This window comes from Papio anubis, chromosome 7 (assembly GCF_008728515.1).
Source record: "Papio anubis isolate 15944 chromosome 7, Panubis1.0, whole genome shotgun sequence".
Lineage (NCBI taxonomy): Eukaryota > Metazoa > Chordata > Mammalia > Primates > Cercopithecidae > Papio > Papio anubis.
In genome coordinates this window covers 6,661,349-6,679,267 of record NC_044982.1, presented here as the reverse complement: position 1 = coordinate 6,679,267, position 17,919 = coordinate 6,661,349, and the positions used below count along the sequence as shown (strand labels likewise).

The following is a 17,919-nucleotide window of genomic DNA, read 5'->3' as shown; positions in this document are numbered from 1 at the left end:
CGGGCCCATGGGCCGTGTGTGGCTCAGGACGGCTTTGAATGTGGCCCAACATAAATTTGTAAACTTTCTTAATACTCTATTTTTTTTGCAATTTTTTTTTTGTGTTTAATTCATCAGCTGTCACTAGCATTAGTATATTTTATGTGTGGCCCAAGACAGTTCATTCTTCTTCTTCCAAGGTGGCCCACAGAAACCAAAAGATTGGACATCCCAGGAGAGTGAAGCCTGCTCAGGGGCAGGATTGCCTCCCTGGAAGGCCCTGGAGTGCTCTCACATGGTACTGTTGAAGTCTTAATGTCTCAGTTTCCTCCATGACTGTGAACTGTACTAGTGGCCTCAGTACAGAGGCAGAGAGCAGAGGTGTTATTCCATGTGACACTCTGAAAAGCTTTTTGATCTCCGTAGCTAGGCCTATCTTTTTAATATCCACGTGGAAGGATGATGTTCTATGTATGTATTTGTAAGCATCGCAATAAAATAAAATCACGATATTAAGGAGTTCACTGTCACTTACATTCCACCCTTAGTAACATCAAGAGGACCAGCTCTTCTGAGCGAGTATCTCCTGGGGGTCGAAGAGAAAGCAATGGGGATTCCAAAGGAAACCGGAATCGCACAGGCTCTACCAGCAGCTCTTCTAGTGGCAAAAAGAACAGTGAAAGGTAAGGACGTCTTATCTCTTGGTTCCTGCTGTTCAGATATTTTAGCACCGCTTGTCCCCAGAGAGGAGTCAGAAGATCCCCTCATATTCCATCAAGCTAGGAGCACTCTTGAAGAAGGCCTTCTCCTCAGATATTTGTAGGCACTAATCAAACAGCCATTTGAGGGCAGCCGCCAGGCACAGTTCACACAAACTACTGCGCAGGTAGAAAAACTGTCACTCAGATTCCCAGCACTCTCATGTAGACATAAGTAGTTCCTGAGAATTTCTTAGTACCAAGTACCTGGAACTGGGGAAGCCATTCTGAATTTCTATGTGAGCACCTTCTATTTCTAGTACACTCTCCTGACCTTTTAAAGTTCATTTTAATGGACTGCTTTAAGTTTGTCAGCAGTATTTTCTGAGACAGAGTGGCTGAAAAGTTGTAATTTTATGATTTATCAGAGGCTATGTTTAATATTGATGCTAACACCAGAAATGTGAACCATTTTTCTTAATGGTTTCGTGAAATACATGGACTCCAAATTTTGAATTTTTCTATGAGGTTAGTTTGTAATGGATTATGATAAGTATCGGTGAAACTCATACTAACATTTTATTCCTGAATGCTGCTTTTTGGCATTTTAGCAGCTTGTTTTGTGTCTACATAATACATTTATATCTATATAATGTACTCCGTAAAGAAAATCCAGTTTCTCTGTGTATTTTTACCTAACATTGTACTTTGTTCTCACTTTTTAAACACTGTACTTTAATTTTATTCTCTCTGTTTAGTAAAGCTTAGGAAGGAATTTCAGCTTCAGAGGCTAAGCTTGTGTTTTTTTCCCCAAATGTTCATGTCAGGAGAAGGCTTAGTCATAAAGCAATCGACTCCAACCCACAGGCTGTAAAAATTCCAAGTTTGTAAATCCATGGTGATTCAGCCCTATAAAGGAAGCTTAAACTCTTTTTCAGTTTTATTCCTAAAAGATGTCTGTTGTAGAAAACATAGAGACACTTCTCATATCTATAGCAGGTCAGGTCCACGGTCAATTAACAATTTAAAAAACCATTAACATGGGTTCTGTCTTCTTCTCATTTAGACTATTAGTACTTCTTATCAGAAGATTATGCTAATGGGGTGATAATACCTTGGAAATGAGGCCAAGTGGTTACAATGGCAACAGAGTGTGAGTTAGTGGGAGGCGCAGCGCAGCCCAAAGCTGCTTTGAATTCAGGGTAAGCTTGGAAGTTGACCTGAAATGTCTAGATCTTGGCAGTTCTTAGAGACTTGGCTCCTCCTCTGCACATCTGATTTTTATTAAGAATTTCCAAAAAGAATCTGCATTGTGTAAACTCCAGATCCGTTTTATCTTTAAAATCCTATGGCTTTGGTAAATGTGCTGGGTAAATATTTCCACAGAAGATATTTACAAAGAGATTTTTGAAAAACGCCACAGTAGGAAATTTTGATTTGGAAATGAGGGACTGGGAAAATTTACTAATCATGTTCCCAAACTAATTCAGGCAACTAAACATGTCCATTTAAAAAGAAATTCTTTGTCTCGTTAGAACCCAGGCGTGGTTGAGGCGAGCAGAGCGCAGAACTGGCTGAGTTTCGCGCATGGTGCACCGAAGGGGTTTCAGAGACAGTCACTGTCTCCTCTTAGGCAATTGCTGTTCCTGACAGGGACGCATGGGAGTAAGTGCTGTGGTAACTCAGAAAGAAGCAGCTAAGATGCGGTAGAAGTGAAGGTCAAGCTGGTAATTCAGTGGCTGCGTGACCCCTTCCCGCCTTTCTTTCTCTGTATTCCCACGTGTGCAGCCCCATGCTTAGGCTGCTTTGACCCTAGCACCAAAGCAGAGCTAGAGTCTTGCTGAGAAACGCCACTTTCGAGGATGGGACACGGGGAAGGAAAGGAGTAGGGAGGTGGGCTCCCACGTAATTTCTGTTTTTAAACATGACTGCATTCAGTGGACTCAAGATGGCATGCCTATTCCCCATCGTTCACTCGACGTGTCCATTGTTCCTGCAGGCTGTCCTGTGATTTAAAAGATTGCCCTTGTTGGATTCGTGTAGGCAGCAAGACATGGTGGAAAGGGCAGAGGCTCTGCAGTAAAAGAAAGGTCTGGGTGTGTATCCAGTTCTGCCTTAACGTCTCCAAGCTCAATTTTTTCCTCTGCAAATTAGAGATTTTATACCTAATTCCCTTGAATCTTATAAATGAGCTAACTTGTAGGAAAATACCCAGCATAGAGCTTGGCACTCAGTAAATGGTCATCATCGCTGTGATGGTTGTTATAAAGACAGGCTTGTGTGGAGCAGAGGAAAGTAATCGGTGAGATTTTCTACAATCCCTCCCTTTTTATTTTCCTCATTTGTGAGATGAAAGTGTTAGATTTTGTCACAATCCACGTTGCACTTGTGTCTAACATAGTTGGGGGAGATAAAGTATTATAAATCCTCGTGATGCTTACAGTTCTTAAATAAGGCGTCGGGCAGGAGCTGGTCTGTGGGCTGCGTGGGATCCCAGCCTGCCCGCTGTTCCGGAGCCCTCTTCTCTTCCACTCAGGAAGGCTCGTTAGGGTGCACGTGAGTGAGAGTGCTGACGTCATAGGGATGGCTTCCACCCTGTGCTGCTTTGTAGAAGAAGCAAATCATTCACACAGGCAGTGCTTTAACTTGCAGCCGTGACAGATTATTAGCCATAAAGCTCACAGTTTCTCACACGCCATGTGCAAAGCTGTCGTTAGCACATATGGCACTTAGGCGCAAATGAGAAAAAGGCTCCCTTTACTTCAGAAAAACGGTTCCATCTCAGCACATATATTTCTCAATAATAATAATTACAGTAGATAGCCATTCTGTATAAATTATACAAATCTTACTATTGAACACAAAATAATAGTGTTTGTGAAGTCCTAAATATTAACCTTTTCCGAGATACTTTATTTTAAAGTAATTACATGTTTTGCTTTCATAAAACTGTATTCTTTTTCTTTTTCTTTTTCTTTTGTTTGAGATAGAGTCTTACTCTGTCTCCAGGCTGGAGTGCAGCAGCACAATCTTGGGTCACTGCAACCTCTGCCTCTTGGGTTCATGCGATTCTCATGCCTCAGCCTCCTTAGTAGCTGGGACTACAGGTGTGTGCCACCATGCCCAGCTAAGTTTTGTATTTTTAGTAGAGACGGAGTTTCACCATGTTGGCCAGGATGGTCTCGAGCCCTTGACCCCGTGATCCACCCTCCTCGGCCTCCCGAAGTGCCGGGATTATAGGCGTGAGGCACGCGCCTAGCCAAAACTGTATTGTTTATGATGGTTTCAGTCTTCTTGCTCCCATGTTTCATTTTCTTTACAAACGGTCACTAGATTGGAGTCTTTCTTGTGATAAGGAAGACCTTTATCTTAGAATGTTTAACTTTTTCAAATACTTTGTAACAAGCCACAAAATTTAACAGCATTTAATCTTTGCATCAACAAAACCTCTATTATAAACAAAAGCAATATATGATAATATTTTACTTTATGTACTATTGATGATAAATGAATATTAATTACATAGTGATTCATGTCATCATGAAATACGACATTTAAATAGGGAATTGACAATAACATTGTGATGGAAGGCTTGTAAAATGTAGCCAGTAAACTAATCTGATAGAGATATTTTTCAATTAAAAAAGTATTTTATCCCCAATAGAAAATTGGCTGCTTATTTAGAAGCACAGTTCATGTTAGATGTTGCTAGATTGATAAAGCGTTTCAATTATCAAACTGGTTCCCCTTTTGTTAAGTCTTAGGGGAATGAGCTATGTCAACTTTATAAGCAAGACGCTGTTTCAGCTTTACTGAGAAGTTGTTGAAATGAGTTGATTTTGTTAGAGTAAGGATGTTTCAGTCATGTGTTAGAAACTTTGCTGTCACATACATATAAATCAGGGGTGTCCCTGGACTTTCGGCTTCCCTAGATTAAAAGAATTGTCTTGGGCCACACATAAAATACACGAACACTATTGATAGCTGATGAGCCAAAAAAAAAAAAAAATTACCAAAAACATCTCATGTTTTAAGAAAGTTTACAAATGTGTGTTGGGCCACATTCAAAGTTGTCCTGGGCCGCATGTGGCCTGTGGGCTGTGGGTTGGACAAGTGTGATATAAACTACCCATCTTTGGAGTCAACAAACATAAAAAAAAACACCTCAACATAGTGAAGACGTTGACATGTTAGGTGTGGTGCCCTTTTGTATTGTGCCCCCTCAACCCCAGGATCAGACAGCCCCATATCACAGCTGTCAAGTAGAGAACCCCTGGGCTGGACACCTGGAGTGCCTGTCCTCTCTAAAGCTCTAGCATTTGGTAAAATTGTCTTCTGACTCTTTCACCTCAGGGTTCTTCAGGGCGCAAAGTTGTTTTTCCTTTACGATGGCATCACTGCTGCTCACTGCTGCTCACTGCTGCCGTCAGCTCAACATTACTCCTTGGCTGGGGCTCTGGGCCCTTCATCCGCCAGCTCCTCATTCCCTCTTGTGCCCTGACACCCATGCCTCTCCAACACATTGCTCACTTTTCCCCAGCAAGATTTTTTCCTTTTTTGAGGCCATCTATTTATTATACAAGTAACTTGTTTTAGAAAGTCTAGGCCGGGTGTGGTGGCCTACTCCTATAATCCTAGCACTTTGGGAGGCTGAGGCGGGTGGAGCACTTGAGCCCGGGAGTTCAAGACCAGCCTGGACAGCATGGCATCTCTACAAAAAAATACAGAAATTAGCTGGGCGTGGTGGCGCATACCTGTAGTCCCACCTGTTTGAGAGGCTGAGGTGGGAGGATTGCTCAAGCCTGGGAGGTTGAGACTACAGTGAGCCGTGATCGTACCACTGTACTCCAGACTGGGCAATGGGAGTGAGACCGTTTCTCAAAAAAAAAAAAAAACTAGATGCACAAGAAGGAAGAAACGAAAATCACCTGCAGTCTCACCACGCAGCGAACTCACAGCCAACAGTCATTACATTTCCACGTGGACTTTTATTTGCAGGGTGCTCTATGAATGTAGTGTGTAATTTTGACATAAATGCCATTCTTGTGCCTATTTTGTGATCCCTTCTTCATTTGCTGTATGAGCATGTCTTTGTGTGAATAAATACACTCTTGCAGTGTTATTTTAGACGTGGTTCATCGTGTTTCCAGCCCGAAGTACTTTAGTTGGACATGTAAGTACCGAACAAGTTTCACTAATCCACTCAGACCAGGCCGCCATCTACAACAATGCCCAGCACACAGTAGGTGCTCCACAAGTGTTTATCGAGTGAATCTTCTTGCACTGATCACTATAACAAAAGAAGGTTAAAATGATGGGCCTTTATTGCCACAACCAAGTGTTAATCCCAACTCTGCCACTTTGCTTTGTCATTGTGAACAAGTGACTTAATCTCTTTGGGGTTTTCCTCAGTAGCAGTAAAAGTGGTACCTGCCTCACAGGGTGCCTAAGATCTTATGCATAGGAGCCTCAGTGCAGAGGTGGTCTGCGGTCAGCTTGTCACAGTGGCAGCTGTGAGTGCCACGTCTGCATCCCAGACCATTTATTGGAGTTGAGGCCTGCACACTTGTGTCCCTCCCACTCCCCTGCTTGCAGGGCCTTTTTTCTTGGGGATGTCTTGGAATTCCCCAGCTCTTGTTTCTGCCTTTATCCCAGCCTGAAAAGTGAGGAATCAGAAATTCTGAAAATTGTTCTCACCTTGCTCTTTCAGTTCCACTGCTGTCTGGACTTATGGATCACCTGCTATGTATAGAACGTAGTCCAAGGCATGGCAGGGAGTGGGAAGGAGCAGCACAGAAAGACTCATTCTCCTAACAAATGTCAGTGGCACAATGCCTGCAGGGCCACTTTGCTTAATTCACAAAGGACTCACAAATGGGAGAACAAGATAATCCATGGAATAGAAAAATGGTGAAGGGTCTGCACAGGCGCTCACTGAGAAGGAAATACCAGTGGCCCTTAACGCATGAATAGGCGATCAAGCCCAGACCTAATTAAAGAAATGCCGACCTAAGTAAGAAGATAGCATATTTAGAAAATTCTTTTTACTTTATCGTAAAATAAAGCACAGATGTAGAAAACCACACAAGCAAATTCGTAGCTTAATGAATTGTTCTGAGGCAAACACCTTCTAGCACTTAGGAGGGGGAGGGGTTTTCCCCTCTCCCAAGTGACAGGCGGATGTATCTGGAACTGGGGGTGGGAGTAGGGAAGGTGACTGTGTTTGATGAACTCCAGCTCATCCTTCGAGACCCAACTCAGGATCCTCTTTTTTCTGGGAGCCTCCCCCGGCCCTCTATTCTGAGAGCAATGCTTTTCAGATGGTGTTGTAACTGCCTGTTAACTTTATCTGTGACTCTGTAGCTCTCCTCCCTCCACCACGCTGCACACACCCCTTGCCCTCCCTTAGGCTCTGGGGGCCCAGGCCGTACCATTCTCTAGACTTTGCACAGTGCCTGGCGAACGTGAATGCTCAATAACTTCGTTGAATGGATGGAAGGATATTGTATATGGCCAGGCATCGCTTAATGACAGGCACGTTCTGAGAAACGCATCGTTAGGTGTTTCCTCGTTGTGTGAACATCGTAGAATGTGTGTTTACAGAAAGCTTCATGGTTCATCCTGATGGTCTAGCCTGCTGCTCCTGGCTACAGACCTGTACAGCACGTGACTGTAGGGAATACTACAGGCAGTGGTAACACAGTGTTAAATATTGGTGTATCTAAACATAGAAAAGATACTGTAAAAATACAGTATTATGATTTTTTGGGACCACGGACATCTCTGTGGTCCATCATTGACAGTAACACCCCTGTGTCTGGCCCATGACTGCATTTCACTTCAAAGCCACAGCTATTCAAGAACTATGTAAACAGCACCACCTATGGGTAGACAATTTTAACACTACATTTTACACTGGAAGATAAGAGACTTAAGCATCTTTTTACTGAAAAAAATGTTTCACTCTTCAAGCCATGGGGTCATTTATGTTTTAATAAATTTCAAAATAATAAGTGCTAATATTCTTCGTATTGTTTTAGTTTTGAGACTGGTAGGTGAGGAGTCTGGAAATACAAAGATTTTTGCAGTGAAAAGAGAAGGAAGAGGGAAGCCATATTAATTAATAACACATGTTGGACGCATTGTAACACATCTTATTTAATCGTGCCAATAACCTGTTCCTCACAGTGGTTTTATTCCCATTTTTAGTTTAAGGATATTAAGCTGGTAGAGGTGAAGCCCCTCACCCAAGCCCTAGAGCACAGATCCAGCTGGCCTCAAAATGTGTTCTCCTTCCACCATGTTAAGCTGGAAGTGTCTATGAAGCAGTCGCTTTTGTCGCCAGTAAAGTCTCCAGCAACTTTTAAACATTTTGAATAGATGGTTCTTAAATGACCCTATTTCTAATAAAAAGCTGCTTAAGGACAATTTTTATAGAGTCATTATTTCCATGATAGAGTATTCTGGCTTCCAGCGGGAACTTTATTCCATCACGTGAAGTCGTTTTTAAAAACAATCGTGTGGCTGAGCCCAGTGTCTCACACCTGGAATCCCAGCACTTTGGGAGGCCAAGGCAGGCAGATCATTTGAGCCCGGGAGTTTGACACCAGCCTGGACAACATAGTGGAACCCTGTCTCTACAAAAAAACATCTAAACATTAGCCGGGTTTGGTGGCATATGCCTGTAGTCCCAGATACTTGGGAGGCTGAGGTGAGAGGATGGCTTGAGCCCAGGAGGCAAAGGTTGCAGTGAGCCGAGATCACACCACTGCACTCCAGCCTGTGTGACAGAGCCAGACCCTGTCTCAAAAAATAAAAAGAAGTCATGTTATTCCAAGAGCCAAACTTGTTCTGGATGAATAAATTTTAGAGAAATCGCATGTTTAACTTCGGAATGGGTTCTTTCTCTATCAAGTCTTATTAATCATTTGCAAAAGCAAGTATCTCTGCTCAAACAGCATGTGGCTCCTATTAGTTCCACTCTGATCGTACTTGCCCAGGACTTTTACACATGTCACCACGTGTCAAAAGACCTGCAGGATCTGGCCTCAGAGCCCCCATTCAGGAACATGGGGTTAGGTTAGTTAATGTAGATGAAAGAGCTAAGAGCAGTTGCCCACAGAGGAGAGGCACAGTGAATATCTGTTGAGTTGCAGCCTGGACACGTTGTCCACTGGACTCTCCTTGTAAATACCAGTCTACGGTGCAGCAAACAGGAGCTTTATCAGATAAGTAAAAACCAACCACTCAGACCATCCTTGTGCCCCAAGTCCATAGTGAGCACATTCAGGGATTTGAATTTTGACATACGTGTTCACAGCTATCTCTGCGGTGTTGACTGCACTGCTGTCTTGGTGTGAGCCTCCCAGCTCAGGGCAGGAGTTTTTCCTTGGGGCAGATGTCTAGTGTTCTCCTGCCATCTCCCCATACAGCTGCTGGTCTGGTGAAGATTCAAGTGTACCTCATCCTCTGTGAGTCCCCATGACTGCTTATATCTTACATCAGCTCTTGAATCATGCAGCTCAAGGGAGCATACAGCCAAGCTCTTTCAGCAAATCTCCTTATAAGCAGTAAGAACTGCACTGGAGTTCGTCTCGGAGACATTGGCCACAACTTAACACCAGAATAGCCGAGCGCTGAGAGTTTGTTCACCGGAGGGGAATTCCTTTCTCTCCTCCGGGCTTAGTTCTGTCATTGGCTTCAGAGGCAGGTGCAGGACATCTTGATTGACTCCACACTGGGCAAGGGATGAATGAAGCCTCATTCTGCAGCTGGTGCTCCTTCACCCTTCCTAGGACAGGCCTGGGCATTCTCCCCACCGACACACCCCCCACCATGGAGCCACAGCCCAGCTGTTGAGGGGATGTTAAGTCACCCACTTAATATTTTCCATCGAGCTCACATCAAGAAATGGGGAATCAGAGATGAATTACATAACACCTTGAGAAGTGATCATCTCCCACTCCAAGTGAATTCACCGCGCAAGTGGGTTTCAAATAGTGCTGGGTCTGAAGGACGCACTCTCAATTCGAGTGGCTGTGCATTCTAGAAAATGCACTTTCTGCACATGACTCCCGTCAACAGACTTTGTTGAGAGGCCACAGTGGCTTTAATGTTCTCTTCTGGTTATCACTGCACATCTGTGGGTTTGCCTTTCTATCAGTTGTTCAGAAGATTCATCATCGTTTTATGGGTTTATATTCTGAGATTTGCATGCATGAGTGAAATTACCTCCTCCCAGGCTTGCCTTTTAGGACAGGTAGTGGTGCATTGGCAGGAGTAATGGGTTCTAAAGCAAATATGCTGGGTTTTTCCAACAAAAACTCAACTTTCTAAAATAATAAAACATAGCAGTAGTATATTTTCTAAATACAGCGGTACCACAAAGTGATACATTGTTTAGAGCATGATTTAAAGAAATGTAAGCATTTTAGTACCACCTGATACCTCTCTCAATGACCTTAGTTGTTAACATTTCTGCTACCTAATCTGTTAATAGAAATCTTTCATTCTTCCTCTTACAGTTCTTCAGTGTCAAAGGTCCATGAGCTTCCCTGTATGGAGAGTTCAGATTCCCCTGCAGATTTTCTCTTTGTAGGAAGAACATAGTTCATAATTGCTTTTTTCTGTCTCTAGGGCAAGTTCTGAATTTCTCATTTCTGTGTTCATAGCTTTTGCATCATTCTACTTTTGTGATCAAAGTCATGATAAAAAAATAGTTTTCCTATCTTTTGATTCCATACCTGGCTGCCCTTTGATTATGTTTCTGTAATTAGATTTGCCTCGTAGTCTTTTGTCTTAGCTTTCCTTCTGTTCTCACCTCCTTCTGCCTGTAAATCTAATAATATATGTGAAATTTGGAGTTAAGATTTCTGCTGCTTCTGCTTAGCACACAGAAAATGACAAGAATGTCACTCCCACCCTAAAAATGAGAACAATTCAGGTATCTACAGTATCACAGCTAGTGTAAGCCCACCATGGAGCCGAGGACAGAAAGTGGTATAATGAACTGAAATGTTATTGAAAAGTGGCAATCCCCTCTGAGGAGGGACAGGCCCCATGGCTGCTTTTGTCTTTGGCAGAGCGGCGGGAAGAAAAGGGGAGCCCTCGTAGATGGGAGTAGGAAAACACCTGGAGCTGTAGAATTGGGAAAGGCTGAGTGTGGACTGGCAGGAGAGTTCAGAGTCCTCAGGGGCTCCGGCACAGGGGAACCCTCCCCCGCTCACACGCACTCCGCTTTTCCCCGGACCTCAGTGAGTGTGCATGGTGGACTGGAAGCCGGACAGGAGGCTGAGAGAGACCAACTGAGGCAGAGGCATGCCAAGAGGAAAGCCGAGAGACGTTCTCCACACTCAGGGCCTTGAACTAAGGGCCAGGCAGCAGCTGGCCACCCCGGAAGGAAGGATGAGGAAAGCTGAGAGAGAGCCCTTTGAGGGATGGGTGTTTAGTGAGGTCTGGGGACCTGGAGGACGGAGAGAAACTCCATCTGCACACCAAGCCCCAGACCAGGTTCCAGGCAGCAGCTGTCTGTGCCCCAGGGAGAGGCAGGATTGCTGAGAGCAGACCCCACCACCACCCACCAGGCACAGATCCTGGGGGCCTGCTGAAGACTGAAGATGGAGAACCAAGAGGAATTCCACAGGAGCTCCAGGCCTCACACCAGGGCAGCCGCTGTCTGCTGTCCAAGGCCCTGGGAATACAGTCATGAACAGAAAGATCCCTGCCCCTGTGGCATTGCCTCCTGGTGGGAGAAACAAAATGAAGGCAGGGGGCAAATAAGTGCTGTAGAGAAAAATAAAGCAGGAGGGGCGGGGGGTGCGGCGAGCAGGGCCTGAGGAGAGTTTTAGTATGGAGCAGGGAACGTGAAGCCATACACACGGCTAAAGCGGTGGCCTGAGAGTGGCTGACTTCGGGGAGGATGGTCCAGGAGGGACCGTGAGCCAGCGCCTGACACGGAGCCTGCTGGACCAGGTTCCCAGAACAGCAGGGAATATAGTGAAGGGAGATGAGCTCCGAAGAATACAGGGGTTAGGTGGAGATTGGATAGGGCCTTGTAGGCCAATGTAAGACCCAGGCTTTTAGGTTCAAAGGCTGTGCCATGCCTTTATAGTAGTATTTTCAATGACCATAGTTTAGAGTGTAGGAAGCTAAAACTTAATATAAAACTACTTAAAACACGTTTGAACAAAGTAAACCACTTCTAAAGCATCAGGAAAGTAGTAGGCTCCCCCGCCCCACTCCATGTGCTACATGAAATTGTCTGGAAATCAAGAATATTAATATACAATATTATTTACTACATCATGAGATTAAGGATAGTTTTTATTCCTGTTGTTTTTCATTGTGTTTCAAGTCAAAAATTGAGGAGTAATATTAGGAATATATCTGCTCAAGTTTTTGTTTTAAACACACACACACACACACACACACACACACACAAAATGCATATGTGCTCCTAGCAGCATTTAAGGCACTATGGTAAAAGCAATGCGCCCCTTGACGTCCGTTTACTTCCTGTGTCTCCCTCTGTATCTTACAGCAGGTGGAAGTCAGGGAAGCTAAGTGGTGCGAAGCATGAACTTTGGAGTCAAAGTTGAGATCAAGGGGTCACCCCCCTCCCTGAGCTCCCTGGGTCTCCCTGTCCCTGTCTGGAATGGAGATGGTGCCATCTCCCCAAAGATGGTGTCATGGGAGGAGTGCCCCGGGCAGGAAGTAGTGGGTCTGCAGTGGCGGCCACCTCTCCTTGTGCCCCCAGGGGCCGCTCGTGGAAGTTTCTCCTGTGGGGTACTTGCTCCTAGAGATGTCTAGTCTGTCTGCAGCTGTCTGTCCTTGACTGATTCCTGAGTTTGGTTTCCCAAGCACTGCCATGGGGTGGTCTCACCTGCTCATGGTGGGTGCCCAGGGTGACTGAAGTCAGCAGGGGTGTCCCCACCTCTCCTGAGAGATGGCTGAGTTGGAGGGCACCAGACCCTGGTGTTCCCCTCTCCTCTTTCTACCTTATGCTCACCTACTTGTCTTCCTAGAACAGCAATCCGCTTAGGAGGTGAGCTCTAAAAGGCCTCACCAAAAGATCTTTTGTCAGGAATGTGCTAGTTTTAAATAAGTTCTTTAAATAATCTGTCAGAAGAGTGTGGGGAATAAAAACAACCCTTTTTACACATTTAGACAGGGTCATTCCCATCTTGATTAGCCACATTTTTTCCTCCCCGAAACACTTATTTGCACTCATAAAAAGCCCAAGTTTGGTGATAAAGTTAGGAGTGCAGTCTCTTGCACCTACGAGATTGTATATGATTGTTTATGTGTGTTCCTTTTTGCAGTGAAATTGGTTGCGTTTTTCTTATTAACATGTCTAACTTATGCAGCATTTGTGTGGCAGACTACTGCAGCCGTGGCTGTGGGGTCTGAAGCGAATGAGATTGAACACCCACAGTGCCCTTTAAAAACTGTTTTTGGTTTATTTTCACAGCAAACCCAAGGAGCCTGTCTTCAGTGCAGGTAAGTCTGATTTAATTTTTGTATGGGAACCCCTCACTCATTTCCTCAGAACTCAAGGGACAGAAAAGAAGTAGCCAGCTTCAGGGGCCGCCTTGGAACACACAGGAGCTTTGGTTTGTGCAGATCAGATGGGTGCTGTCAGCTTTGTAGGTGGCGGTTGAATGGCTCAGCTAGTGACAGTGAGACTGCCTTTAAACAGTCGTAAAGAGCAAACCCTTCACCTACCCTCTCCAAAACCAATGTAAGACATGCCAATAAGGAGGAGAGTGGAATGCCACCACCTATGCCATGATGGAATTTCTAGATTAAAAGGTGTCTGTTGCCTTGGTTATTCCTTCCTTACTAACTGGATTCTGTTATCAACATTTGCATTTCTCTTAGGGGAAAGTTTCTTATGCATCAAGTTACATAACTGTCTAAAAGTAGCTTTTCTTTTTCTGCCTATGATCTCCTAAACTGCAAACTAATAGTTCATGTATATCTTTCCATATATCTTTTTTAACACCTTTTGTAATAAGGTAGATGCTGTTGTATAGCATCTTAACCTTATTTAGAAATGCATTTAAAATGCAAAAAAAAAAAAGGACAAGTACGTAATTGATTAAATACATTCATTTAATTTTAATTGTTCTAGTTTTTTTCCTAAGTTCAGAATTAAAACATAAAAGTCAAAGTTTTGTATTTATCAGCATGTGCTTTAGTGTTCATTTCATTTTCAGGAAGCATGAAACTACTCACTGAAAATGTAATTGCTGTAAGCTCGCAGGGTCACATCGTGAGCGCACTTGTCAGGATCCCTGAACCGTGTCCAGATTTTAAGATTGGGGGGCAGGTCAGGTGTTGGCCTGTGGGCTAGTGAGGGCTCCGGGCTCTGGGCAGGCAGGCCAGCCACACTTGCAGTACTCCACCGTCTCTTTGTCTAGCCCTTCTGTCTCTGTCTCCGAAATCACAAGGGAAACGCCGGGTGACACACTGCAAAGGTAGGCAGCATTTCTGAAACCTCATAGCTCTCTGAGCAAAGCTGTTACCCAGGCTACAGAAACCTTTTTCATACAGGCAAACAGATGCTCTCCTTGTATGAAAATGTTTTTGTGTTGCAAACCACTTCGATTCATTTTAAGTTAAACGCATCCCTGAGCATTTACTTGGATGGGCTTTAATAAGTGGCTGTAATTTGGATCCCAATTGGTTATTGGCTGATTGCAGGAATTTTTTTTCATCTATATAAACCTTAAGAGAGCTATAGGGCCACCCCTGGATGTCCCACTGTTTGACTTGGTACCATGCACTGCTGCTGGCCTCTTCCCACTAGCGCCTTTGGGTTTGGTGGCGTGTGTGCTGTTATCCTAACCTGCCTGGAACGAACACTGCTTTCCCTGGCTGCATTTTGGTTTTAGATGTAGCCTGTCTGAATCACCAGTACAAAACAGTGCCAAGGCCAACTTCAGTGCTTTTTTTGCCTAATTCAGTAAGTTAAAATTGTGCAGTAAGTAAGCTCAGTCCTAAGGATTCTTAATCATCACATGCCTGTGAGCGACTCAGGTGGATATTTCATAGACATTGGTTATATACATCCATAGTGTGCTTTTTTATGTGTTGTGGAAATAGCATTATATTGTCTTTATTCCTAACCTACATTCTGCGAGCTTCCTGGCAGGATTGATTCTCTTACAAAGAGAGTTGCTAGAATCCCTTTTCATTTAGCTGTCAACTCCAGTCTCCTGCCCCTCTTTTCAAGAATGTCAATCTTTTGGGTGCTTTTAGATTCTTTGGTTGTGGTAGCCACACAGCCCCTGATGAGCTTATATTTGGGTGAGGGTTAAGGAAGGGAAGAAGCATCAGAGGAGGACAGCCTGAGCGGTGGCACAGACAGAACAGGGTATAGGGGAGTGCAAAGAGACACGCCTGGCCCCAGAGGAGAATCCCTGTGGGTGTCTGTGGCAGATGAGGTCCTGTGCAGTGAGAGCCCAGGAGGGCATTTAGACCTGCTGGATCCAGCAAGGAAGAGAGCAGGTGAAGAAATGTACATGGAGGAAGAGCTCCATAAAACCTGGTTGGGCCTTGGTGGGTTTGGCAGCAGTGTGTAAACTGACCCAGGAGAGCCATAAGAGAGCCTGTGGTGATGGGGCCCCAGTGCACCTGGGGAAATTGGCACCAGCGTCGGAGATACTGTAAGGGGAGGATCCGTGGGACGCAGTGGCTGGCACACATAGGCAGGGATGATCGCGTTCATGACTCACTCAACGTCAGTCTTAATATGCAGTGTGAAGAGTGTGTCACATGCATGCATTTAAGACCTGAAGCGCATGCACACAATAACATGAAACTGGGGTGCCCTCTTGAGTTTTAAGTAATATTGCATGTGGCATTGTTTGAAAATCTTTAAGAATAAGACTTAGAAAACTAATTTGTACTATAATTATTTCCTAACTGTTCCTCGCCAATTTCCTCCCTGGGGATGCTTTTTCTGTTGAGTTGTGTACAGGTATCCCTGGTTCCAACTGCCCAATTTAAATACCATTAAGACCACGTCCTTTAATCTGCAGTGAAATTTCAGAATTCAGCGAGTTCTGAATCTGAGTGGAATTCACAAGGAGCAGAGCTGACAAGACATTTACTTTGCCCTTATCATATCATGAGAACTCCAGTCAGAACACCCCAAGATGTTCTTTTTAAGGTCTAGGAGTTACCCTGTGTCGATATATTATTGATACTTACTTTTCCCTATAATTTATTGAAATATTAAAAGTTATTTTATTATAGAAATGTTTATTCTAGAGAGTTTTTCATCCAGATTTCTCTAATGGGTCTTTTGTTCTTTTGTTTTCCATTTCTAGATTTTCTATGAGCATTTTCCTTTTTGCATTGCATCCTAGCATGCACTTCTGCTGATTTTGTGTTCTTTACACTTGAAAGAATTGCTCAATTAAAAGATACATAGGCCGGGCGCGGTGGCTCACGCCTGTAATCCCAGCACTTTGGGAGGCCGAGGTGGGCGGATCACAAGGTCAGGAGATCGAGACCATGGTGAAACCCTGTCTCTACTAAAAATACAAAAAAATTAGCCGTGCGCGGTGGTGGGCGCCTGTAGTCCCAGCTACCCGGGAGGCTGAGGCAGGAGAATGGCGTGAACCCAGGAGGCGGAGCTTGCAGTGAGCCGATATCGCGCCACTGCACTCCAGCCTGGGCTACAGAGTAAGACTCCATCTCAAAAAATAAATAAATAAAATAAAAATAAAGATATATTTTTACATTGCAATATAACAAATCCATTTAAATATTGAAAAATATTTGTGAATTTGGATATTGAGATTGTGTATACACTGAACTCAAAAACTTTAAGTGGATTTCTTGTGTTAGTTGAAGTTTGGGGGTGGTATTTTTTTCCTTCCTGATGATAAAAGAAAGTGTAAGCAGTAAAATCTCATGGAAAATCATTGTTGGAACCAAGTTCCTTCCTGCCTTTTACAATTTCATAGGTATCTCATGTACTTAAGTAAACAGAATATCAAAAGCAAACAAGATGCAAACTTGTGTTTCAAACTGTTTACTTACATGTTACTTTTTTCCCTAGGATATCAATTAGAAATGACAGAAGGGTAAAAGTTTCTCTTTTACACTGAAAGCCTAGAGAGGATAAAGCATTTGTTTTCAGGCATGCTGGGCACTGAGGTATCTTATTGACATCTTTGTTCTTTTTGTAGAAGAAGGCTATGTAAAAATGTTTCTTCGTGGACGCCCTGTTACCATGTACATGCCCAAAGATCAAGTGGATTCTTACAGCTTGGAAGCAAAAGTAGAACTTCCAACCAAGAGACTCAAGCTGGAATGGGTGTATCCTTTATTCACTGATTACGTCTCACGTGAAGTTATCAGTCAATCAATGCTCGATGTTAACTGTAGAAATGCATAAAACTTAAGTCCTCTTAAGCTTTTAAAAAACAAAATGTTTTAGGCCAGGCGCAGTGGCTCACGCCTGTAATCCCAGCACTTTGGGAGGCCAAGGCAGGCGGATCACGAGGTCAGGGGTTCAAGACCATCCTGGCTAACAAGGTGAAACCCCGTCTCTACTAAAAACACAAAAATTAGCCGGGCGTGGTGATGGGTGCCTGTAGTCCCAGCTACTCGGGAGGCTGAGGCAGGAGAATGGCGTGAACCTGGGAGGTGGAACTTGCAGTGAGCCAAGATGGCGCCACTGCACTCCAGTCTGGGCAACAGAGCAAGACTCCATCTCAAAAAAAGAAAAAAAAAGAAAGAAAAAAGTTTTATTGTTACTTTTGAAAACTTAATGTAACAAAATTGACCTTATGTTAGAGACCTACAGAGTTCTAACAAAGTAAGAGCTTCATAAGAGCTGCTTATTATCAGGAGAACCAACTTACCATTCCTGAATGAAATAGCTGTGGTTCTGGCTCAAATACATATTCATTATTTTCCTGAAAAGAAAATATGAAGATGTTATATGATTGTATGAGTGATTTTTTCTTTGTCAGGAGAAAATGAATCACTAGTTGCTGGTGCTAATTTTATTCTTTCCGAAAGAATGACAATAGTAGTTAGAAATATATAAAGAAGCAAACAGTGAAAATAATCAAGAATGGGTAGAATTTTAGATTCTAATGAGAACTGATTTTTTTTTTTTTTTTTTTTTAAGAGAGAGAGTCTCCCTGTGTTGCCCAAGCTGTCCTTGATCTCCTGGACTCAAGCAATCTGCTCGTCTCAGCTTCCCCAAGTACTGGGATTA

The 17,919-nt window shown here is 43.7% G+C and overlaps 1 protein-coding gene across 7 annotated transcripts in view; it reads left to right on the top strand.

Moving 5' to 3' along the window:
- The window catches only part of EML1 (EMAP like 1), a 206,660-nt gene that overhangs the window by 141,131 nt on the left and 47,610 nt on the right, over positions 1-17,919 (top strand). For 4 of the 7 annotated variants that reach the window (XM_031667856.1, XM_031667853.1, XM_031667855.1 and 1 more), the window contains 4 exons: positions 528-662; positions 13,147-13,175; positions 14,099-14,155; positions 16,880-17,009. In XM_031667856.1, the coding sequence (XP_031523716.1) occupies positions 528-662; positions 13,147-13,175; positions 14,099-14,155; positions 16,880-17,009 (351 nt within the window). The remainder of the gene's footprint in view (positions 1-527; positions 663-13,146; positions 13,176-14,098; positions 14,156-16,879; positions 17,010-17,919) is intronic. The other 3 variants (XM_031667858.1, XM_031667857.1, XM_031667854.1) reach the window with 1 other exon arrangement.